The following is a 26,718-nucleotide window of genomic DNA, read 5'->3' on the forward strand; positions in this document are numbered from 1 at the left end:
TCTCTCAACTCAGTACTGGCATAACCAGTCAGGAGGAGAAGGAAACCACACTCACTACAATTCCAGTCTCACATAGACCTACCACGACAGCAAACCAAACACATAAACACACAAAAATATACTCGGAGGCTCTAAATAAAAATCTGCCTAAGCAGGAGAGACCTCCAAAGCAGACACCCAAGCAACCGCTACCCCAAAACAAAACAAGTGCAACAAATAGCTCACAAAGCCAGTGTGCCGAACAGTCACAACCCTTAAGGCTAAACAACACACCTGATACACTTGTAATAGGTGACTCTATCATCAGGCACACTGATGTCCCGCTCACCAGGCTGAACAAGGAGAAGGTCACGGTGAGCTGCCTGTCGGGCGCTAGGATCCGCCACATAACACACGCACTCAGGTCACTACAAGGCAAGTACAAATATGACTCAGTCATTGTCTATGCTGGTGTGAATGACCTGAGAAGTACCTCCCTGGACTACATGAAAAGAGACATAGAGGAGCTCTCTGAGCATGTAGCCCAGGCCTGTATGACCCTGACCTTGAGTAGCATCTTACCCTCATCAAGAATGATGCCACAACATGAAGACAAGATGATCAATTTCAGCAATTGGCTTAAGTATTGGTGTCATTCAAAGGGGATCCAATGCCTGTCAGCCTGGGCTGACATGCTCGACAAGCCACGATGCTTCGCTAGGGACGGCTTGTACCTGTCACCCCTGGGCTTTCGGATATTGGCAAAGGCTCTTGCTACCCCCATAGTGCCTTTTTTTAGGAAAGGCTCAAAAGACAAACCCACCTCCATAGGTATCACAAGGGATAAAAAACTAAGAGTAATGCTAGTCAACGCCAGAAGTCTAAACCTCAAGATGCACGCACTCGAAACTCTCCTTAGCATGGAGAACATTGATATATGTGCAGTAACAGAAACCTGGTTCAAGGCTCCCGAGAGCACCCTAGCACTGCCAGGTTATAACTCATACCATGCTTTTCAGCCCCAAAACTTGGAGGGAACCACAAAAGGAGGGGGAGTATCAATATTTGTCAAAGATACCCACACCTCCAGGTTGGTGGCACAGCACGAAGCATCAGAGACTATCCATGTGCAACTAACAGTGGGTAAAACTGCCTTCCAGTTTACAGCCTGCTACAGACCACCCTCCCAAACCCAGGAACCCCACTCAGCCTTCCTGAGAACACTGGAAAATATGAAGGTCTCTCCAAACACCATTATATTGGGCAACTTCAACTACCCAAGCATAGACAGGGAGCATTACTCTAGCTCCAACACCCTAGCCCAAAGGTTCCTAGAATTTATAAACTCAAATGCTATGGAACAACTTGTGACCACTCCCACAAGAGGGGAAAACATACTGGACCTGATCATCACCAATATGGGGACTCTATACTCCAGACCAGAAGTGTATCCCTCACTAGTAAGATCAGACCATAAACTGATCTCACTGGATATTCACATCCTGACCCCACCCCCTGCCCAGAAAACCACAGTGAAAAACTTCATTAAAGCAAATTTCACACTCCTCAAAACCGTGGTGGAATCCTTCAAAGCCCCCGGGCCTGTGGAGAATACGGCCCAGACCACAGAATCCTTTATAAACGCATTCTATGAACACCTTCAGGAATGCATGGATCATGCAATCCCAAATAAAACCAAGACCCAATCCTCCAAAGGCAGACGTCCTGTCTGGTGGACCCCAGCCATAAACAAACTATACAATAGAAGGGGGAAGCTACTACATGATAGAGCAAAATCCCAAAAAGGGAAGGCATCTCTGATCAGTATTAGCAAAAAGCTACAGGCACTCATAAAATCATCTAAGGCCAGCTTCGAGAGAAAAATTGGACAGGACACTAAGGATAATCACAAGACTTTCTTTAGTTATGTTAGGAACCTGGGTGGGAATTCCCAGATATGCTCAGGATTAGTCCAAAATGACAAAAAATACACTGAACCCACAGACATTGCCAACATCCTAGCTGACAGGTTCAGTGCAAACTTCTCCCCCCCTCCCCACCAAAAGGGCGAATATCTATCCCAGCAGAGTGCTGCCCCCCTGACATCTGAGATGCTCAGGTAAGAGCCGCCCTCTCCAAAGCAAAAAACACAGCATCAGTGGGACCAGACGGTGTCCCGGGCTGCGTCCTACATGAACTCCAAGAAGAGCTAAACCCAAACATAAAACTACTTTTCAATCTCAGCCTCCCTACAGAATATGTACCCAAAGAGTGGCGTACAGCAACAGTGGTCCCTCTCCACAAAGGTGGTGCCTCAACGGATCCTGGAAACTATCGCCCCATAAGCCTGACTAGCTTGGTCTGCAAAGCTATGGAAAGGATCATCATGGACCGCATAAATAAAGATATTGGGGACCTACAGACACTGGATCCTACCCAGTTCGGCTTTGTTAAGGGCAGATCCTGCCTCTTAAACCTGGTCGATTTCTTTGAAACAGTCACCAAGGCCATTGACGAGGGGAAGGTGGTCCACACAGCCTACCTGGACCTCGCAAAAACCTTCGATACAATACCCCACTCGGGCATTATAGATAAGCTCACCGGCTTAAATATAAACCCCTATGTCACTAGATGGGTTGCAAACTGGCTCAAGGACAGAACCCACATGGTTAGAATTGCTGGAGCCATGTCAGACTCCAAACCAGTTACAAGTGGCATCCCACAAGGCTCAGTCCTGGGACCTCTCTTGTTCGGTATATATTTCTCGGAGGTACAGGCAAACACGGAAGGACTGTGGCTGACCAAGTTCGCAGATGACTGCAAACTGGGCGCCATAATCGACTCTCCAGCCTACACAAGCATCCTCCAAAAGGGCCTCATAGAAACATACAACTGGTGCCAGAGCCATGGCCTTAAGCTAAATGCCAAAAAGTGTATAGTCATCCCCTTTGGCAAAAACAAAGTGCCCACAAATTACCACATAGGTGGCAATCCATTAAGTACAGAAGAAGTAATTAGGGACTTGGGGACCCAAGTTGATAGCAATCTCTCATTTGACAACCACGTGGCCTAATCATGAAGGGATTCACATCTAGATCACTGGAGGTCATCGTGCCTCTTTACTCATCCCTCATCAGGCCCATAATTGAGTACAATGCCCCTTTTGGGATGTACCTTACCAGACACCTGCAGCAACTGGAAAGACCCCAAAAGTACCTCACCAAGAGGATCAAAGGGCTCAAACAGATGCCATATGCTACCCGGTTAAAGAAACTCCAGCTCTACTCAGTGGCATACCGCCTGCTCAGAAGTGATCTGTGCCTGTCGTATAAAGCCATGTCCAACCCGGAATTAATGGACATGCTGCACCTCAGAAAATCCATATCCCATCGAGCTACGCGCTCGAGAGACTTGAACCTCAGCACTGAAATAAACAGGACATGCTGGAGGGATAGATTCATAACCCAGAGGCTCCCTTCACTCTGGAATAAAATCCCAGTCCAGGTTAGGCAGAGTCCCTCATTGACTCTCTTCAAGAGGAATCTTGATGAGTGGATGGGAGATCATAGGTTTACACCGGGTATCACTTCTGTGTCACTGTTAGACAGAGGCACAGTATACTAACCCCAAAAAAGGGCATAGCAAAATTAATTTAAAATGGGTGGTGAAAGCCAAACACACTCTGGCTAGGCTTATAAATGCCCTAGGGCAGATAGCCTAGTATGAACCTATGAACCTATGAACATATATATATATATATATATATATCTATATATATATATATATATATATATATATATCTGCATATATATATATGTGTGTGTGTATATGTATCTTTGGAATGTTTATTGCTTCCACATTGTATATTCCCTATGGTAGCCAGACAGTACTGCATGATATGTTATTGATACCTTTCTGACATCATACAGGTGGGATGGATTACTGTTAACTTCTTGTGGCTATGTTGTGTAGGGTCCAGGGTATGCGACTTGCAAGTGTTGGTGTTGTGTTGCAAGGCAGATCTGTTTGGCTGTGGGGGAAGGGGTGATATCAATAATTACAAGAGGTACTTAGCTTGGGCCCTCTCACCCCCATAACGGTGCATTTGGTCATATATGTATTTCTTGTGTTCTCTTTTATATCTATAGATATATATCTATACATATATATATCCCTCACCTCCTTCAATGGTATCAACTCTCACTCGCCTACAAACTAGTAAACCATCCACTAAATCTTCCATCCCTCCAGAATCTACTCCAACCCTATCGCACCACCAGACCACTAAGAACCAGCAACAAAATTGCAGATCGTTAAAACCAATAACTCTGCTGGTGAAGCACTATTCTCTTGCGCCGTAGCCAAATTATGGAACTCCCTCCCACCCACAATTACCTCCATACCATCATGCACCCACTTCAAAACTTTACTAAAAGCGCACCTAAAAACATGCTGGCTATGCCCTTGCAACTCCCACTCTAATATCAGCCACCCCATCCACCGACTACCTTTCTTTCCACTCCACTAACTACCTTGATTATAGGAAGCTCAGATGCTCATAAACCTAGTACTTATTATACAGCAGGAACTTCTTATTGTAATATTTGTTAATGTCTGTTATGTACTTCACAGATAGATTCTAGTTGTCTACTGATGTACTATGTTCTTCATCTGTAAATATGTTGTAAGTAATTGCTATGTAAATTGTTAATCGCTATGTAATCCAATGTAACTACTGTCTGTTTATTTTAACTGTGGAGCTTTTCTCCCGCTGAAAATGGACCTACATCCAGTCGGACACTCCAGGTCAACAAATATAAATAAATAAATACATTTGATATATATATATATATATATATATATATATATATATATATATATATATATATATATATATATATATGTGTGTGTGAGTGTGTGTGTGTGTGTGTGTGTGCGTGTGTGTGTGTGTGTGTGTGTGTGTGTGTGTGTGTATATTTATATATGTATAGTTCGCAACAAAAAAACAAACTAGTGAACTCAAAAGAACGGGCGAAAAACTGAGCTTAACTCAAACAAAATTCAAAACTCAAATTTTATTAGCGCTTTCGGCGAGGTCAGTGCCTCCCCTTCTTCAGACAACAACCCAACAGATTTACAACTAATTTATACTAGGTTTCAGTGCAATTATTCAATTATGCTATTAAGTCTTTTACTTTCATTAAAAAGACACTGCTTACCAACCAGTTTGTATGTGCCCATAGACTAACATTAACAGAATACCCGCACTTACAAGATCTTAGTACATATATATATATATAATGTAGATATAAATTAATATAACCATCCTAAACAATAAACAATTCTAAGAAATCACGTATATAACATATATAAAAACATTTAAAATGCATAATCTAATTTCTAAAGTTTAAAAACAAATATATACCACAGCTTGTTATAACTCTATGCGACTAAAATAATAGTAGTCATAACAGAGTAAATAGTTTTACAATCAATTTAAAACTCATTTGAATACTATAGCTAGTAAAAAAATCATATTCTATTCTAAAATCAAACAAAAGCACTTTGTAATCATATCCTCACTTGAATATTAAAATAGAGGCAAAAAATTGAAATAGAGACAAAAAATTAATCCTACAATGACCTTAACTATACATGTTAAAAAATTCCTTTTTTCTTTATTGGTAACCATACAATAATATTCCACAAAACTAATTCATTTATATTTTTGTTGTATCTTATATTTTGTGGAATATTTTATTTACCTACATAAAGCTAATAGTTTCAAAATACTTTTGATGGATACATACTCATTAAGTCCGGGAGGGGTATGGGCCGCCGTTCTTATTTGCCAGAAAATTTCTTCTACTTCAAGTTGTAATTGCCAGGGCCCCCCACTTATGTCTCCTTGACATTGTTGTAATATTATAAATTTAAACCTATGTTTGGGATGCTCAACAATATGTCTAGCTAATGCATTTGTTGTATCTCTTTTGTTAATAGCATACTGATGTTCATAAATACGCTGATTAATTTTCCTCTCCGTTTTGCCAACGTAGTACGCAGCACATTGGTCGCAGCAAGCTGAATAAATTACTCCTTTAGTTTCACAATTAAATCTGCCATTAACATGGTACATCCTCTCCCTAATGGTGATTTTATTATCCATCTGTATATATTTACATTGCTGGCATGACCCACATTTGTACATTCCACAAATCCTAAATTGATTAGTTCTTTTTCTTTCAAGTAATGCTTTTAAGTTTGCACCCTTTCTATACGTAAAGTTAGGCTTCTCCCCTAATATTTTGAACAGCCCACTATCCTCCATTATAATATCCTAATTTTTATTCAACGTTTCTCTTATTCTAAAGTGGTCAAGAGAATACGTGCAGAGAAAATTGGTCTTAAAATCATGCTTTTTGTTGCTTGTGACCATATTATGTTGGTCTGTTATGTGTTCAACATTTTGGGCAAAATTGTTCTGTAATAGGGGTTTAAAGTGCCCTATATTACGTTTAATGCTAACTTCAGAGATAATATTATCCACCATAATTTCTGGATACCCTCTGTTGATGAACATAACTCTCAAAAGTTCACATTCACTAGTGAAATCAATGTCATCAGATACCATTCTAGCCACCCTTACCATCTACCCTTTAACCACCGCTTTCTTTTGATGGTAAGGGTGGCTACTGGTAAAGTGCAAAAAAGCATTAGAATAAGTTGGTTTTCTATAGATTGTACTTCTAAATCTAAAATGAGTTTATCCTTCACTAGGTTAATATCCAAAAAGTTGATACTACTGTCCTCTAAACTGTAAGTGAATTCAAGGAAGTTGGTCATCTGAGTAATGTTAGAAATAAAAGTTGGAACTAATGCTTTATTTCCCTTCCAAATCAGGAACATGTTATCTTGGTATCGAGTGTACCAAGAAACATTTTCCTGAAATAGGCCATTTGTAAATAATAAAGTTTTTTCCCCAATGGGCCATAATACAATTGGCGAAACTACCGCCACAAGGTGACCCCATTGCAACTCCTGTATTCTGGAGGAAAAATTGCACATCAAAAATCATGAAGTTATTAGTTAACACAATTTCAAGTAAGGTTTCTACTAAATATATAGTTTTCTCATCCACATGCCTAGTAGTCATGAATTCCCTATTCCATTCGAGACCTAAATCTTGGGGGATTACAGTGTAAAGGTCTTTCACGTCAATTGTGAAGAAACTAAAATTTTCATGGTATTTCAACTTACTTATGTTTTCTAAAAAAACTCCACGAGTCACTACAAATTTGGGACTCTTGTTCGACCAGGGGCTTTAATATATTGTCTACAAATTTAGCACAACCATAAGTCACAGATCCCCTTCCGTCTACAATAGGTCTAAACGGGGGGGGGGGGGGTCAACACATCTTTTATGTATTTTGGGCGAGCCAAAAAGGGCTGGTATCCTAGGAGCAGCCATTGTTAAATACTGATGTACATCAATATCAGTAACACCTTCCAAGAATAAATCATCTAAGGTGCCTCTAATTTTTTTATAAGCCATATTCACTTCATTAATACTAACTTGCGTGTAAGCATTAGTATTAAGATATTTACCCATGTTTTTGCTATATTCATTCTGATCCATAAATACCAGCCCTCCCCCTTTATCGGGTTTCATTACCCTAATGTTGCATTCATTCAATAAGTTTAAAAATTCCCATTCATTTTTCGTAATGTTAGTCTTATTATTGATTCTAGAATGCTTATCATTTGCAATAGCTCTTAAGTCCATTTCGCATATTTTTTTGAAAGAGCTTAAAGATGCATGCAATGGTGGGTTAAAAAACTTGAGACCCTTAAGGAGTTCGATAATGAGGAATTTGTTCCCATAAGTGCGTTTAAATTCAATTTACGCACAGAGAGTTTTAGGTCAACAATGGTTCTCACAATGTCCATCCTTCTATCAGGAACAAAAGATAACCCTTTAGAAAAAAAGTCTACCATATCCTGCGTAATAGTTAAAACTGTGTAGTTGTATATCTTAAAGTCCCCTTCAGAACTTGTAAGTATTTGGGGTTGATGCAGGAGGTATATTGTCATCTCCTCCATTGAGTTCGGTGGTTCCTCCTCTGCCCTTGATTCCTGTTCACATTGTGATTGTTGTTTCTCTGAAAACCTTGATGATTAACTCTATTATTCCAATTGTCATTATTATTAGCCCCTTGGTATTGTGATGATCCATTATTGTGGGCATTATTATTATTATTATTATTATTATTATTAAGTCTTTCATTCCGGCATAGGGGTTGTGCTTCTGCAATATGAGTTGTAACTTCTCCTTGCATAGAGCTATTCACACCCTCCCCAATGACCTCGTCATCTATGTCAAGGTTATTTTGCTGACTAGCAGCACTTTGTGTATTATAAGGTAGGCGTGGGTATGCTTTATTGTTTACGTACTCATGCAAGTCTCTAGCTATGTTTTTCTTTTTTGTCACCAACAATTTAGCCATAGAAACTTCTATGCTAGTAAAAATCCTAGCATATTCATATTTATAACGTATAAATTCATTATCAGTCTTTATGGCATGCTCTAATATTTCAGGTTCACTTTTCAAGTTATTGGTTTCAGATTTATAATAATTTATCAATGACTGTAAAAACTCGAACCCTTGCTTGTCGAACAAAGACAAAAGTTCCCAATTAAACACAGAGTTTTCAACTAATCTTACTGGGTAGCACCACTGGCGCAACGGGATAATCTTTTTGTCTATGCATTCTTGTAAATATGCTATTACAAGCTGCAGCGTTTTACACTTATAAAGTTTATAATCAAAGTCATTCATCCAAGTTGTGATGGTACTCACCACCTGATTCTGTTCCTGTGTACCTCCAGCACCTATTCCAGCCCCAAAGAAGTTGTTGTTACTTAAGAAGCTAACCATAGTAGGAAAAGAGCATGCTTCTCCAGCTTGCGTGTTATTATCTCGGCCCTGGCTCCCATGCTGCTGTGGTACGGGAGTAAGAACAGGTTGTTTTTCATTAGGGTGAGTGATATTATGGTCAACAGCTAACGGTTGAACTAGTCCAGGTAAATTTCACTGATTAACATCAGGCTGAACTGGTCTCCCTGGAAGAATACCATTTCCAATTTGTACATAAAGTTCCATTCGCTGGGTTAAACTGTCTACACGACCGAGCTGTACCTGCACCAAAGCCGTTAAATTCCCAATGGCATACACCTCCGGGGACCCAGCCTTATTCGAATTCATAAGATCGTCCTGTGAGAACAACACTTGTGAGTTTGCTCCGGTTTCGCTCACCATAATACTAGAATAACACTTCGCAACAAATAAAACAAACTAGTAAACTCAAAAGAACGGGCGAAAAATTGAGCTTAACTACAAAATTCAAAACTCGCATTTTATTAGTATTTTCGGCGAGGTTAGTGCCTCCACTTCTTTAGAAAACAAACCAACAGATTTACAACTAATTTATACTAGGTTTCAGTGCAATTATTCAATTATGCTATTAAGTCTTTTACTTTCATTAAAAAGACACTGCTTACCAACCAGTTCGTATGTGCCCATAGACTAACATTAACGGAATACCCACACTTACAAGATCTTAGTACATATATATAATGTAGATATACATTAATATAACCATCCTAAACAGTAAACAAATCTAAGAAATCATGTATATAAAACTTTTATTTCTAACATTACTCAGATGACCAACTTCCTTGAATTTACTTACAGTTTAGAGGACAGTAGTATCAACTTTTTGGATATTAACCTAGTGAAGGATACAACTAATTTTAGATTTAGAAGTACAAGCTATAATAAACCAACTTATTCTAATGCGTTATTGCACTTTACCAGTAGCCACCCTTACCATCAAAAGAGAGTGGTGGTTAAAGGGCAGATGGTAAGGGCGGCTAGAATGGTATCTGATGACATTGATTTCACTAGTGAATGTGAACTTTTGAGAGTTATGTTCATGAAGAGAGGGTATCCAGAAATTTTGATGGATGATATTATCCCCGAAGTTAGCATTAAATGTAATATAGGGCACTTTAAACCCCAATTACAGAACAATTTTACCCAAAATGTTGAACACATAGCAAACCAACATAATATGGTCACAAGCAACAAAAAGCATGATTTTAAGACCAATTTTCTCTGCACGTATTCTCTTGACCACTTTAGAATAAAAGAAACGTTGAATAAAAATTAGGATATTATAATGGAGGATAGTGGGCTGTTCAAAATATTAGGGGAGAAGCCTAACTTTACGTATAGAAAGGGTGCAAACTTAAAAGCATTACTTGAAAGAAAAAGAACTAATCAATTTAGGATTTGTGGAATGTACAAATGTGGGTCATGCCAGCAATGTAAATATATACAGATGGATAATAAAATCACCATTAGGGAGAGGATGTACCAAGTTAATGGCAGATTTAATTGTGAAACTAAAGGAGTAATTTATTCAGCTTGCTGTGACCAATGTGCTGCGTCCTACATTGTCAAAACGGAGAGGAAAATTAATTAGCGTATTTATGAACATCAGTATGCTATTAACAAAAGAGATACAACAAATGCATTAGCTAGACATATTGTTGAATATCCCGAACATAGGTTTAAATTCATAATATTACAACAATGTCAAGGAGACATAAGAGGGGGGCCCTGGCAATTACAACTTGAAGTAGAAGAAATTTTCTGGCAAATAAGAACGGCGGCCCATACCCCTCCCAGACTTAATGAGTATGTATCCATTAAAAGTATATTGAAACTATTAGCTTTACGTAGGTAAATAAAATATTCCACAAAATATAAGATACAACAAAAATATAAATGAATTAGTTTTGTGGAATATTATTGTATGGTTACCAATAAAGAAAAAAGGTCATTGTAGGATAAATTTTTTGTCTCTATTTCAATTTTTTGCCTCTATTTTAATGTTCAAGTGAGGATATGATTGCAAAGTGCTTTTGTACGATTTTAGAATAGAATATTATTTTTTTACTAGCTATAGCATTCAAATGAGTTTTAAATTGATTGTAAAACTATTTACTCTGTTATGACTACTATTATTTTAGTCACATAGAGTTATAACAAGCTGCGGTATATATTTGTTTTTAAACTTTAGAAATTAGATTATGCATTTTAAATGTTTTTATATATTTTATATACATGATTTTTTAGAATTGTTTATTGTTTAGGATGGTTATATTAATTTATATCTACATTATATATATATGTACTAAGGCCTTGTAAGTGCGGGCATTCCGTTAATGTTAGTCTATGGGCACATACGAACTGGTTGGTAAGCAGTGTCTTTTTAATGAAAGTAAAAGACTTAATAGCATAATTGAATAATTGCACTGAAACCTAGTTTAAATTAGTTGTAAATCTGTTGGTTTGTTGTCTGAAGAAGGGGAGGCACTGACCTCGCCGAAAGCGCTAATAAAATTGGAGTTTTGAATTTTGTTTGAGTTAAGCTCAGTTTTTTGCCCGTTCTTTTGAGTTTACTTATATATGTATAGTATATATATATATATATATATATATACACACACACACACACACACACACACACACACACACACACACACACACACACACACACACACACGTATAAATACATTTCCTGTACTGTTGAATGACTGTGCTGGATGATATGTTTGTGAAAACATCAGGGATATGTATATCTGACATAACTTAGTTGTAAATTACTTTGGCTATGAACAGGGTCCTGGGTTTGAGAATTGCAAAGGCTGATTATTTTCTTGCTGGGCAGAACAAGGGGCGTTGAATACAGAGTGATTAAGGCACTTTTAAGCATTTGTAGGCAGTTTGTGCAGATTTGCATGATAGGAAGCAATGCTAACTTCTGGTTAAATATGTTTACAGTCAGTTAGCCTCTAGATTGCTTATCCTGTGTAGGCATTGCTTACCCCCGCGCAAACAGGCTTAAACTTACTTAAGTAAGCTTACTGCTGCTTAAAAGTGCTTACTCTCGCTTACCTCCGCAATAATTTGTTTAAAAGAAAAGAAAAGGGGTTGATAGGAAAGTGGTGAAAAAGGTGCACAAAGAGGGAAAGACAGTAGGGGAAAATAGCTAAGGATGTGCAGGACGGGTGTAGGGAAGGTCCATAGCCGCCCATTTAATCTACAGCAACAGCTGTGCATATACACTTATTTGGAGGTAGATTTGGACACTCATACCCCTGACAGAGGGGTGAGGACAACAATAATATGTTGTGAAGCCAATTGCACCAGATTACGTGTCCAGTAGACTTGTACAAAATGGACAGCTATGTATGGGGTGAGATTTTTTTTTTTTGGGAACAGATTACCCTTTTTTAAGGTGACAGTTGGATGTTGGGGAGGGATAGTAGCTATATTTGGGGAGGTAGGTTAGGTAGGGTAGGATAACAGACAAGACAGCATACAGGGGCAGTATATGACAAATGTGGGGGGTAAACACCTTGGATGGGGAGGAGTGTTTGAAAGTCAGAAGCCCATGATCCCCCTAGTGGAAACAGTGGGACTGAGGTCCCACCCATGGACAGTCACCACTGTATCTTCACAGCCCCAAAGGTGGCTCTGGTGGGGGCTGGGTAGGAGGGGCAGGCTGACCCTGTAGATGCACCACGTGTCCCTCAAGCTGGCATAGCAGATTTTCAAACTCCCTGTGGAGCTCAGTATGCACCAGACCCCAGACCTGATGATGGGTGACAGTATCCTGTCTGCGCCCGGTCCCAGGGCGGGGGGGGCAAGCCCCATCCCCTGAGGCAGTTCCACCCAAAAGTGGTGCAGATCCAACAGAGAAGGAGGTCCCGGGATGTGCTACAGACATGCTGGTGCTCAGTGCAATGGCCAGATGATTTGGGAGAGGTGGGTCTGCTGGGACCGGCCTTCCCAAATGTGCTGTGGTGTTTCAATTTTAAAACATATGTGGGTTAGTAATAGTCAACACATTCCAGGATTAGGTATAACAGCATGCAAAGATATTCCCATTAACCCAAAACACCAGATATGGAACAGTTGCATAGCAAACAGAACACATACATATATGGAACCACAGTGGCCATTACAATAGCATGCAGGTACATTGATGGCAGCATGCCATCAGTGTGGGAGTACTGCAACATGGCTCATGCATAGAAACAAATTTTAATATTTATAAAACAATAGTACATATGTCCCAACAGTAGATTTAATTGTACACATACCGACTGAGTTGTGTATTTAGTTTATTGTTGCAGATATGGTGGGGGGAGAGAAAGATGTCAAGTAACAACTTGTATATCCCTGTAGTTCTCATTAATTTCTTAGTTAGTGCTGTGACCTGTACCTTACAGGTATTATTACACTACCCTATGTCCTTAGTTTGGACAGTGGTATGGATGTAGACAACTATATACATGAACTGTGTTTTACCTGCAGTATACACCTCTTACCTGGTATACCTGTGGAGGTATTGCTTGTTAACACTACCTGACTGTTTCTACGCATATTCCCAAATTCCAGGTTGATGTTATGCACATACCTCTCCATCTCTTATTGCACACACTCTGGGCATGTCTTGACAACATGCAGGTGAAACTGGGACATATTTTGACTATTGCCCTCATAAACCTTTGGTGAGTTGCTACAATGACAGGTTTGTTTCATAGACATTTTCCAAACATTTACAGGCCTGACAGTCAGTTATATGACATTAAATGCTGCCTAAATGTCAGATATTATCATGCTGATATGCCAGGGGGACAGGGTAACAGGCAGCAGATATGGGCCAATTATCTGGACATTCTGAACAGATCTGTACAGTTGAAGGGTATGATTCTGCATACAGCTTACTACCACTCCCAGGATTCGAACCATGGGTGTGTCTGCTAAAAATAAAACAGTGTACATCACAGTTGAGTGTGCTATATAGATATTGCTGTGTATGTTTTCCTGAATTCTGTCTATAAGTCTCCTGTGGTTTTACAATCTGAACTTGTAATTACAACACTCTTATACAGGGTTTCCTAGGCGATTTTATTATATAGCACTGTGTGGATGAAAGTGATGAGTAATGCCTTATTATTTAGAGATACTGCAACACTAACGCTGCCATACAATACCAGACTAAACAGTACCAGTCCAGGATTTCAATCTTTTATTTCTAGGCACAGTTTTCGTATCTGACAGACCTGTGGGGGGATGTTTGTTAACACTACCTGAATGTTGCCACACATATTACCAGATTCCACATTATTATGCACATAAGTCTCACTCTATTACTGCACACACTCTGGTCATAGCTTCACAACATGGGGTAGAGTTGGGACATACTTTGCTTATTACTCTCATAACACTTAGAGTGACAGGTTTGTTCTTATAGATATATTTCTGACAGTTATGTCTGACAATCAGTTGTATATCATTATTTGCTGCCTAAATTTCTGGGATCATCCCACTGATTTACCAGGGGGACAGGGTAACAGGCAGGGGACTTACACCAGTTATGTGGACTATCTGACAATATGTGTACAGTTGTGGGGTATGATTATGCGTACAGCTTACTACCACTCCCAGGATTCGAGCCTTAGCTGTGTGTGCTAAAAATACACTTCACATCTTAGTTGAGTGTGCTATTTGGATTATGTTGTCTGTCGTTTCACTGTTTTCTGTCTAAGTCTCTCTCAGTTGTACAATATGACCTTGTGATTACAACAGTCGTATACAGACATTCCTACACATTTTATTTATGTAGCACAGTGTGGGTAACAGTGCTTAATACAACAATACTATTAAGAGCATGCAGCACTACATTACCATATGATACCAGTGTAAACACAAGCAATCCAGAAGTTAGATCTTTATTGCCAGGCTGTTAACCTTTTATTTATATACAACCTATATGAGACTCTTCCTGCCATATTGTCTGGTTTATTCAGTACATGCCATACACAACACAGGTTTTACACTGGCAATTTCTACTACTTTTAGATTTATTTCTTGATACATGCATGATTATTACTAACCTGCCTCGCAATGCAGCCTCTGCAGCCTACAGGCATGGGCTTCCCGATTCACAGTCCACTCGTCTGCCGCTGTCAAAGACATAAGAGGAATATTTAGCCATACCTATCCATAATATACATGAGCTGGCAATTATTAAACAGGTAGTAGAATGATACACATGGTTGGGACATCTGTCTAGCTTCTTGGATCCACTGATCCAAGAGCTCCCTCTTCCTCCGTTTCAGGTCAGCATAGTGATGCCTGACCTGCTCACCAGTTCAAGGGATGCCAGTGGCACTGGTGAGGTCATGGGCGAGATGGTCTTAGGCTTCCGCTTTATATTGGAAACCCTGGTACTGGCCCTGCAGCAGTCTCTGGTCATGCTCTTTAACAAAGAGTCCTGCCATGACTTTGGACTCATTGTGCCTGGAAGCACAATCCTTTACCCACACCGGCCATAGTGCCTGCAGGAGGAAGCTGCAACCAATTATGAGATGTATTCCCACCTGTGGGGTTTAAATAGGGCTGATTTCCCACACTTTGCCATGATTGAACGGTTTTGAAAATCTTAGGCTATGGGCAAACCTGCTTACCTAAGGTTGGCATTGCTTAAAGGGGTATACCAATGGGCAAACTGATTTAGCTGACCTACACATTGCTTACACCTAGTAAGCAGGGGTGTGCCATGCTTAGCATTGCTTAATTTTAAATTTGCAGACTATTTGCTGTTTGGCATTGATTTATCATTCATTATATGTTATATATTTGTTTAGTATCCATGATTCATGTGTACGTACACTGTATGGGGTCCTTGTGTTTATTGGGGGATTTCACCACTTTATTACAATGACACCTCACATCTGGACTTAATGCTGTACTCCAGTTCACATATTTATGTTATGTAGTAGGTTATACAACATAAAACTGTATATAGATTCCTTTCACATGTAAATTGTGATTTTGTTATAGTGAGGATCTGTTTGGGGATACCTCAATCTTATGTATTGCTGTGATGGCTTACTGGTTAACTACTGTGACTATAGTGTACAGGGTCCTGGGTTCATGACCTGCAAGTGCTGTTTATTTTGTTATTGGGCAGGACAGAGGCTGTTGGATACAAAGTGATTAAGGCACTTTTAAGCAGTTGTAAGTGGGTTTGTGAGGGTTTGCGTGACGGTAAGCAATGCTAACGTCCAGTTAAATATGCTTACAGGGAGTTAGCTTCAATATTGCTTAACCTGTCTGCGCATTGCTTACCCCCATGCAAACGGGCTTAAACCTGCTTACTACTGCTTAAAACTGCTTACTCCCGCTTACCCCCACACTAATTTAGACAGAAATGAAACATGGTTCTTGGGAAAGTGGTGGATTTGGACACTATATGGTTTTATCATTCATTACACATTATACTTTCATTTCGTATCCTTGATTCATGTGTACATATACTGTATGGGGCACTTGTGTTTATCTGTGTATTTTACCACATTATTACAATGACACTTCACACCTGCATTAAATGTAGTACTCCAGTTAACAAATATATTTTATTTAGTAGGTTATACAGCAGGAATAATATTCATACAGTGATTTCAAATGGAAAATGGAATTTACTACAGTGGGAATCAAGCCTGGAATGACTGCTCGCAAGGCAAATGTTCTGACCACTACACTATTGTAATACTGTTTCAATTGCATGTATCTTGTTATTTATCTTCTTGTGCCCTTTAAGCTACAGTATGCATAGCTAAGCAATGGGCAAACCCGCGCACCTATGGTTAAATTTAATCTGTATGATAAAAACAAATTCTCTAAGGCTATTTTCTCTTGGAAAGGACAGGTTTCACTTATTTCTGTGGATTCCTGCGTGCATCTGCATATTTGACAGACATCCTAGCAACCCCCCATACCTCTCAACCTCTTCAGGCACACTATCTGGACAAAGCTTGACTAATTGTGGTACAACTACGGACGTATTTTCATTATTGCTCTTGTAAACTTGGGACAGTGGCTAGAGTAACAGGATTTGTTTTCATATACGTTTTATGATGGATTTGAAGTCTGACACTGAAACGTATGCATTATTTACTGACTTCTATCCTGAGATCATCCCAGTGATTGTCCAGGAAAATTGGGGTGGTGTATGGGCGTGTAATATGGACATTCTGCGATGATTTCTACAGTTGGGAGGAATGCAGCCTCCTATGAGCATTTTCGCTCATTATAATTGCCAGGTGGCACTTCCTGAGTGCAGGGGAATGTGTATTGTGAGAGCTCTGCTCTCAGACATACCCCCTGCACTTGTCCATGCTCCTTGTCCGTTTTGGAGCAGAGGCAGCGCGCCTTCATTACTATGCATGGCACGCTGCCGTGCTGCTCTTAAATGGATGCTTCCATGCAGGAATAAGCTATTCCTGCACAGAACCTTACTGAATCCTGGGCAATATCTTATGATATATTATAGAAATAACCAAAACACCTGAAAAAAGTTGGAATACATTTGCAACAGACAATTCCAGCAAATAACATCCTGCAGGCATGTCAAAATGTTGAAGAGTGCAGTGTAAGAAAGCACTATTACAAAATCCTTAAGTCCTAGCATAAGCAAGGAAGTATCAAAGAACTAAAACAAATTCACTAATGTTCCAAAAAAGACCACTGCAGTAATTCTGCATATTCAGTCAACTTCCAAATGGCCCCTAAACCAGTAAATGGCAGGGGCAAACAATTCATAAAAATGTCACTTGCTGCAACAAAGTGTAACACTGCCCCACTTCCAGACCCAACACAGTTTTAGAGCTCCAAACAAAACTTTCTCCTTGAAAGTCCATGAGCACAAAAAGACACATCTGCCAAAACCTTTGAACTTCAGCTCCAACCAAAAACAGTCCTCTACCTCACCAAATAATAAAACAGCACACATTATATCAAAAGTGATTCTCTATGAAATATAAAAATCACAAATGTAGCAACTCCTTGGGCTGGCAACCATTTGTCGCCATTTGGGGAAGCCTTGCTATGTCAGTCAAACTCAATGAAATATTAACTCTCAGAAAATAATTATATATGCATCAGCTCTACTGTAATGTCACAGTTTGCAAGCTATGTTTCACCTTTACAGAGATGTTTTCTCTTTTCTCGTTTTGCTGATGTTCTGTGACCATTTAGCAGATATTTATAAGTAAGAGGGGTTTGGGGAAGGAAGTTCCTAAAATGGCGGGGGGGGGGTTCCCAAACAAAACATTTAAAATGCTGGTGTTTGTGTCTTTTGATGAGCCGGACTCATCCAATATGCTTCAGGGATTTTGATTTTAATGAGTCATAGTGGATTCCATGTATCTTTTGACCCCAAATCAAGGAATGGGGCTTACTTGTCAGAGACAACTTCATGCTATTTTCCATCTGTTGGGAAGCACCTCTGAAGCTTATTCCAAGTACAGTCTCATATATGAAATTGTAAAACCAGAGAAACTCCAAATACCTTGTCCTCTGTTGTCAAGATAGTATGCATTTATACACTGAACACATTACTGGGCATGAGACATAAAACAATAAATAAATGAAAATCGACTTTACCTACTACTAAACTGATGAGAATGAAAGTGTGAATTGGTGAAATGTGGAAGACTATAGCACAGCTTACCAAGAGCATTTTTAATATCCTGCATTTGGAAGTTTTGATAAATAACGTTTATTTTTTTTTTACATTTATCAGTGTTGTTTAGCTTGTAATACTGGATAATGGCACGGTTTATCTACAGTGCACAAACACATCTAAGCCTCTCTGTTCTTATATACTGATGAATATCATTTTAAAATGATGTATTCTATAGAATACATGGATATCGCTGAATGTCTATACTCTTGGATATATAATGTCCACTCCTTGCATGTGTGTAACATTGATTGGGTCACTACTCCTAACTGATTTATTATGTGTTCGAGACATGGATGTCAAGAAATTCACTTGAGAGGTGAATTTCTTGGCATTCATGTTGAGAACACATAATAATAAGTTGGGATCTGAGACCCAGTCATAATTCTTTGTAGTGTATCTGCTCCATGTAGTACAAGTTAGAGGAAAAAAACTCGTGTTTTGCCTGCTTTCAAAGCCATAAAGTACTTAGCAAGTGCTGTCAGGAAGACAGTGCAATACAGTCTTTTTTGTTTGCACTCACCTCACTCATGCCTCTCAACTGTACAGTTTTTTCACAGAATGTCCAGATTTTTGTCCCATGAATTTGGTCTGTTCCTCATAAAGTCCATCGTTTTGGATAAATTACTGAGAATTGAAGGATTGAAGACACTAAATAATGACAAACATTTAGTTTTCAGACTTCATGTCCATCAGAAAATGCAGGCAACCACACATCCTGTCATTCTTGCAACTTCTAAGTGTGTTACAGGAAGTCAGGACACTTTACCGATGGACAGCAAGCCTGGCGCCCAATCTTCAGAGAAGGCACACAAACACACTCACGCACCTACCTGCATGTCTTTTTAAAGTTTAGTCAATGGCAGAGAGGACAAGCAGACTCCGCACAGAAGGAGCTCCAGCCAAGAATTGAACCAAAGAGCCTCTTGCTGTGAGGCGATAACTCTAACTTCTGCAGCACCGTGGCTGACAGTCAAACGACCATGTATGCTTCCCAATACCCACCCTCAGGGTTTTATCTCCTTTTTCAAGGAGAGAGTGACCAGTAATTCCTACTATTCTTCCCTGTTTCATAGTGGAAGAAGTAAATCAGACTCCGGGATGCACTTATGTCTTCCTTTTCATAGCCCTCTGACCTGAAAGATTGCTTTTTTTTAATTATAATACCACATTGAGATAAGAGTAGGCAGGACCACCACCTAATATTTTCGCTATGTGCATTGTTTGGGAGTTGCTATTGTATGTGATTTTCACTACAATATAGTCATGCCTGTCTCTATGATTTGCATTGTAATCTGAGTTAGTGTTTAGCACCTGCACCACTTTAGCTATTATTTTCTATTACTTTGTTATGATGAAAAGGGTCTATGTTAAATCATTGAACGCATAAAAAAGTGAACAATGATTTATCAAACCCATGTAAGTGAAAGCTTACAATCTCGAATGCTTAGAAGAGCGATTTTTTTCCAAGGGAAAAAATTCTCTGTTCCACCAAAAAAAAAAAAAAAAATTGTAAAAAACATTACATAAAGTGGGGGGCTGTGCCCCCCCCCCACTTAAATATACCAACTCCGATATCACACTACAGTCACAAAAATGGCAAAGTAAAAGAAGTGGCCAAGCGATTTCTTTCCCAGGGAAAGAATTTGCTTATATGCTGTTTGGCTATTTTGCCTTTTCGGGCTTTCAAGTTCGATCAAGACGCATTTGAACAAATGCGTCTTTGATCATTTAATATGAACCCAATGAAAAGCATTATGTCAGCACATCATGTTAAAGCATGAATTAATATCCTGCTGATGAATGGCAGGTTAGTGGTCTCACCCACGTGTTTATGTCATGTGACAGTGTAAATGCATTTTCCAGTAATGGAAATTCTTGCAGAAGTTTGATACAGATTTGCAGTAAAATACTTACTTGAGCCTTTCAGCTCGTTTATCTGCAGCAATTTGCTTGCGCAGTCGCATTCTTTCCCGTGGTGTCATTTTCTGTATTTCAGTGATATCCCTCAACGTTTGCAAATGGAACTTCTTCTGTCTAAATATAATAGATAGAGTAACATAAGAGCACCTAATAGTAAAGTAAAATTAGCAAACAAGGTTAAAAATACTCTAGTACCATTAAATACCACCAATGACCTTGAAATATAAACAAAGTAAAGCAGTTCTTTCTAACACAACATGTACTCAAAATATCAAATTTACTGGATTGAGCCTCCTATGTTAAATTGTACAGTTTTGCTTTTTTATAGATTACTTTACAAGCTTCCCTAGTTTTTCACTTAGAGAGTATTTAAAAACTTGTTTAGAAAATGTAATCTATTGTGCCTTAACTGCAGTATATAAATACTGTAATATAACACATTAATTTACTGTGTCAGAAATATAATGCATCAAGCAGAGTGATAACATGGTGATAGTTTTCAGGCACCCTTCCATTCATTTTCTATAACACTCGCTCTGACAAGTATCACACTGGTAGCAGGCTGAGCAGACTGATTTACTACACCCAGCAGTAGCCCTCAGCTCATCCTGTGGGATCCCCAGATATTTGCCCCCAAGGAAACTGACATAATCCTGTGACCACATCAATGGGACTGTCCTAGGGCCTCTTCTAGTGGGTCATGCCTAGCATATCTTTTGAGGGAGACATCAAAGAAGCATCCTCACCTGGTGAACTAAAATGCCTCAAACAACTCTTGTAAACATTGGGAAGCAGCCAGTCCACTCCAAGATGCACATAGATTGCCAAGCTCCTCACTCCATGATAAAGACTGTACCCAGAAAATTATTCACAACTTCAATTTCAAAAGTTAAATCTGTAATTTCATCCTACTAGTCTCTACCCAAACAAAGCTCATGACCACAGATGAGGGTATACACACAGAGTGACCTGTAAATATAAATGTCATCCACTCTCAATCATCCCATTATGGTCCAAAACCTGCATTATTACCACTACTGTACCCACCCACTGGTCAGTTTCCCAGGTCCCTCTGTACTTACTCATGAACAAGAACTGAAATTCCTTAAGCTGATCCAGTCTAGGTACCTGCTTCCATCTCATCTGCAGACAGTTATGCACTATATTCACTATTTTGGGGGTACAGGTTTTCATGCCATTTGATGTACCTTCAGCACTGAACTGTTCCACTGCACGTTGATGATCTCAGTTATTTTAAGCCAAGAAGACATCATCTATAAGCAAGAAAAGTGCAGTATTCACATATCCAGACCAAATACTCTTCAAGCCCCAACCCTGTCTTGATATGATGTCCATACAAACTATGACTAGAAGGCAAGAGAAAACAGTCTTGGAAGAACCATGTATCCATTATGAGTGCATTGAATTTAACTTTGGGAATGCAGCCACAGTTCTTTTTCATCGTATATAGGGCCCAGATGGCATGCAGGAGTGCTGCAAACCCCTGTACTCTTCAAACACCTTCAACGTGACATACTAGGTAATGTGATCATATGCATTTTTTCCAGATCCAACAAACACGTATATACCTTACTGGAAAATTGATCCTTCTAAACTCCATGGAAGGAAAAAGAGTTGAACCACTTTCCATGGTCAGAATAGGGTATGGTTTGCTTCTAATACATCAAAGGCTGATCTTAAATGTAAAATCTCCTTTCAAGCATCAATGTTTAGGAATTATCAGGGAGGTTGAAAACTGTGATCTCTTGTTAGAAAAATGTGTATTTGAATACATGAGAAATGCTAGTTTAAAAGCAAAGTACTATATAATGCATTTTATTCTATTAATCATATAATAGAGAGGATTAATTCATGTTTAAATGTAAAGCAGTTTTGAAACTGCAGTGTGGCTTGAAGCAAAGCTGACCTTCGACCCTGGCAGATGCCAGCTTAGCAAGTTTTAATGTTTATGCTTTTCACAAGTGATTATCTGCTGGGTCAGGAAATTAAATGTGTGAAATAATGAAATCTTCTGCTCTTTCCTGCTGGGATAATTTGGCCTTGTATATGTATTACTGAGATAGCACACAGCTGTGTGAGAAAGTGTTACAGAGAACAAAGACGTGTATTAAGAGACTGAATCTGCTATTGTATTCGAACTGATATGAAACCTTGAAGAAGTAACTTTACAGAAAGACATTATGTCTGACCAGGTGGATAGCAAGGCCGTATTGTATCCAGAGGAAAAGTTTTTTAAAATATACAGTATCAGCAGTTTTAATGAATAGAAGACTGTAAGCTAAAGTGATGTAGATGCCCTGTGACATACCACGTCAGTAAGGTGGGCACAGCTTGAATGTTAAACCTATATAAGATTGTGTGCTTCCTGTTTCATGTCAGGACAAAATTCTGTACTTGTACGTTTTTTGCCTCCTGGTGTACACTAGTAAACTTTTGAATCTGAACCTCCTGTGTATTGAATTCTTGATTTTATTTAACATCTCTAAATAAAACACATCCTCCTTTTCAGCTTTTCAAAAATGGGAATCATCACCAAGGGTGCCATTTCAAAAGTAATGTCCTCACTTTCTTTGCAATTTTGAAAAATAATGTTAACTACAATACCCAGTGTCTTTAGCATTTCTTTTTTATATAATTTTTTACTCCCATGAATGCCCTCCATCAAGCTATCTGTCTGCAGTGTAATCAATCATTCCCTAAAGATACCTCTGCTGATTTTCTTTTCACAAGATCCACATGGGAGACCATCTTTGCAGAGGAAGCTTTCATTTTAGAACCATGCATTCTTGATCCTGGATGGTATGACAAGGGCAACAGCAGCTTGTGGATAACCTTAGTCCAGGCAGCTATGAAAGGTTACTTGCCCCTCTACTTGCAGGTCAATGAGGTGGTACTGAATCAGTTGCCAGTCCTGGGCAGCCACTGTTACTGAGGTGGCAGTAACTGCTGGTCCAGAAATGAATATTCAGCCAGAGATGAATATGACCTATCTGCCTTATGGGAAATGGTGCGCATATTGTATAAGGTGATTCCATGTGGATTTCATTGTTAATTTGGCAATGGGCAGAAGAATGTCTACAAGCTTCAGAGAAGAATCAGAAAGCGCCATGTACTCTGCCAACCTCAGTGTTGTTTACTAACCATGATATGCCACAAATGATCCCTCTTTTCAGAAAAGGACATCATAGAGTAGGGTAGGGATGACATATGCAGCCCAAAAGGGAATCCATAAAAAATGGTAGCTTGGGTAGTATGTGAGAAGATATGAATTACATCTCTACCTTAAGAATAGTGGACAATGTTCTTTATCAGGGCATGCATCTTCAAAGGTCTTGTTTTTTGTTGTTGTGACTGTTCTAAGATGGTCCACCATAATGAGCATGGGTAAACCTACTGCTAGGCCAGCTTTTAAGTAAGGCTAGCCAAAGACTTTGTAGATGTGAGGAATTTGTATCGACATATGAAGGAATCCTCTAAGAAAATCACTGCATAAGAATACTTTTTTGATCTTTGAGGCTGCTATGGGGCTAATATGATGACCTCCCTCAACGGCTGTCAGCATTCTTCTTTTATGACCAGTCTGGTGAATATTTTGCCTCCTTTTGAAATGAAGAAACATTTGCAGGTATACACTTACAGTTATTATTCTAAGGTGCCACATTTTGGTACTTTTAAGGAATAAAAGTTCCACAATAAGAAAAAGGGACATGCTAAAATGACGGAAAAATATTAAAAAATACTTTAACAAAATAAATCAGAATACACATATCTATGTTCATTAATAAAATACAATACCACATTTAAAAATGGATACACTTGTAAGAACAAAGTTTTGACTCTAGGTTCATCCTCTCACCTTCATAAAAAGAAGAGCACACCCAAATAATACTGTTTTTAAGTTCTGGCTGTGGGAGGCTTCCTAAGGCATGAAAATAGTAATATGGGGAAAATTCTTGTTGAATGAAAGCCCCCACAAAATACTGACACATTTTCTTTAATGCTTAGACAGAAGCTCAAAAATGTGGATTTATTTGAACGTGTTAACCAGAGTAGAGCATTGATCACAAATGACCAATTTCCAACTCACCCTGAACAAAACTAAATTGAATGTTTTCTGGGTAAACAAAAAGAAAGTCTTGTAAAAATTATTAAAAATTTAATTCTGCAGAAGCAACATGGGTACACTCTAAGCTATTCTGTCAGATTGGTTATTCAATAGTTCCAATTAGAAAGCAAACTAAAGCAGAAGAAAATGGACATGCTTGCATTATTTCCTTTCATTTACTTTTACCTAGTCTCTGCAGCGTTGGTACAGCCTTGAAAGTGATGAGAATTGCTGGGGAAATGTCTCAGGCCACCTCTTCAACAAAAGTAACAAAGTACAACAGAGCACAGTTATGAGTGCTCTACTGAAAATGTAACATTGCCTTCCTGATATTCTTTTAGGTCTGTCAACCTCAGACAAATTCACATTGATCTAAATGTAAATGAAAGAGTGGCTAGCCTTGAAGCAAGCATGATAGCAAAGATTTTATAATAGTCATTAAGGGCTGATATTATACTGATTCCTAATCCTGTCCATCCTCGTCACACCCAGTGCAAATCTTAACATCTCTAACTCTGCCACCTCCAGCTCTGACTCCTGCCTTTTTGTCAATGCTACCGTCTCCAACCCATATAACATAGCTGGTCTCACCAACCTCTTGTAGACCTTCACTTTCACTCTTACTGGTACTCGTGTGTCGCAAATCACTCTTGACACCTTCTCCACCCACTCCATCCTGCCTGTACTCTCTTCTTCACCTCTCTTCCACACTCACCATTACTCTGAACTGTTGATCCCAAGTACTTAAACTCATGCACCTTTACCAACTCTACTCCCGGCATCCTCACCATTCCTCTATCCTCCCTCTCATTCAGACACATATATTCTGTCTTAGTCCTGCTGACCTTCATTCCTCTCCCCTCTGGAGCATATCTCCACCTCTCCAGGGTCTCCTCAACCTGGTCCCTACTCTCACTACAGATCACAATGTTATCTGCAAACATCACAGTCTATGGGCCTCCTGTCTGATCTCATCTGTCAGCCTGTCCATCACCACTGCAAATAAGAAAGAGCTCAGAGCTGATCCTTTATGTAATCCCACCTCCAACTTAAATGCATCCGTCACTCCCATCGCAGACCTCACCACTGTCACACTACCCTCATATCTATTCTGTATCACTCTTATATACTTCTCTGCCACTCCTGACTTCCTTATACAATACCACAACTCCTCTCTAGGCACCCTGTCATATGCTTTCTTTAAGTCTACAAAGACACAGTGCAACTCTTTCTGACTTTCTGTATATTTCTCCATCAAACATCGCATTGTAGTGCTCTTTCCTGGCATGAAACCATACTGCTGATCACTAATCATCACCTCCCTTCTTAACCTGGCATCCACTACTCTTTTCCATAACTTCAAGCTGTGACTGATCAATTTCATCCCTCTGTAGTTACTACAGCTCTGCACATCATCCTTATACTTAAAGATAGGTACCAAAACACTTTTTCTCCTCTCCTCAGACATCCTCTGACTTTCCAAGATTTCATTAAACAATCTGGTTAAAAACTCCACTGCCATTTCTCCTAAGCACCTCCATGTAAGTATGTTTCCCTCACTATCCTTTATCACCCTTACCTGCTGCACATCTTTCTCCCTCTTTAGTGTCCAACCTTTCATACAATTCTCCATATGCCTTATCCTTAGCCTTCACCACCACTCTCTTTGCCGTGCGCCTAATCTCCTTATAGCCCTGTCTACTTTCTTCATCTCTTTGACAATCCCTCTTCTTCTTCTTCACTGGCCTTTTCCTCTGTATACTCTCCTGTACTTCCTCATTCTACCACCAGGTCTCCTTGACCTCCTTCCTCTGTCCAGATGTCACATCAAGCACCTTTCTAGCTGTCTCCCTTACCAGCTCTCCTGTAGTTAGCCAGCTATTCGTTAACTCTTCACTGCCCCCCCCCCAGTGCCTATCTTAACTCTCCCCTTAACTCTACCTCACAATCACCCTTTTTCAACTTCCACCATTTAATCCTTGGCACTGCTCTCACACTCCTCCTCTTCTTGATTACCAATG

At 39.3% G+C, this 26,718-nt stretch overlaps 1 protein-coding gene across 1 annotated transcript in view; it reads right to left on the bottom strand.

The window, feature by feature from the left end:
* Positions 1-26,718, bottom strand: part of LOC122797657 (serine/threonine-protein kinase Nek11-like) — a 1,134,678-nt gene that overhangs the window by 1,019,591 nt on the left and 88,369 nt on the right. The window contains exon 5 of the mRNA XM_044066198.1: positions 20,566-20,685. Coding sequence (XP_043922133.1) covers positions 20,566-20,685 — 120 coding nt within the window. The remainder of the gene's footprint in view (positions 1-20,565; positions 20,686-26,718) is intronic.

Source organism: Protopterus annectens, chromosome 3.part1 (genome assembly GCF_019279795.1).
Source record: "Protopterus annectens isolate FY-2018-M chromosome 3.part1, PAN1.0, whole genome shotgun sequence".
Classification (NCBI taxonomy): Eukaryota; Metazoa; Chordata; order Ceratodontiformes; family Protopteridae; genus Protopterus; species Protopterus annectens.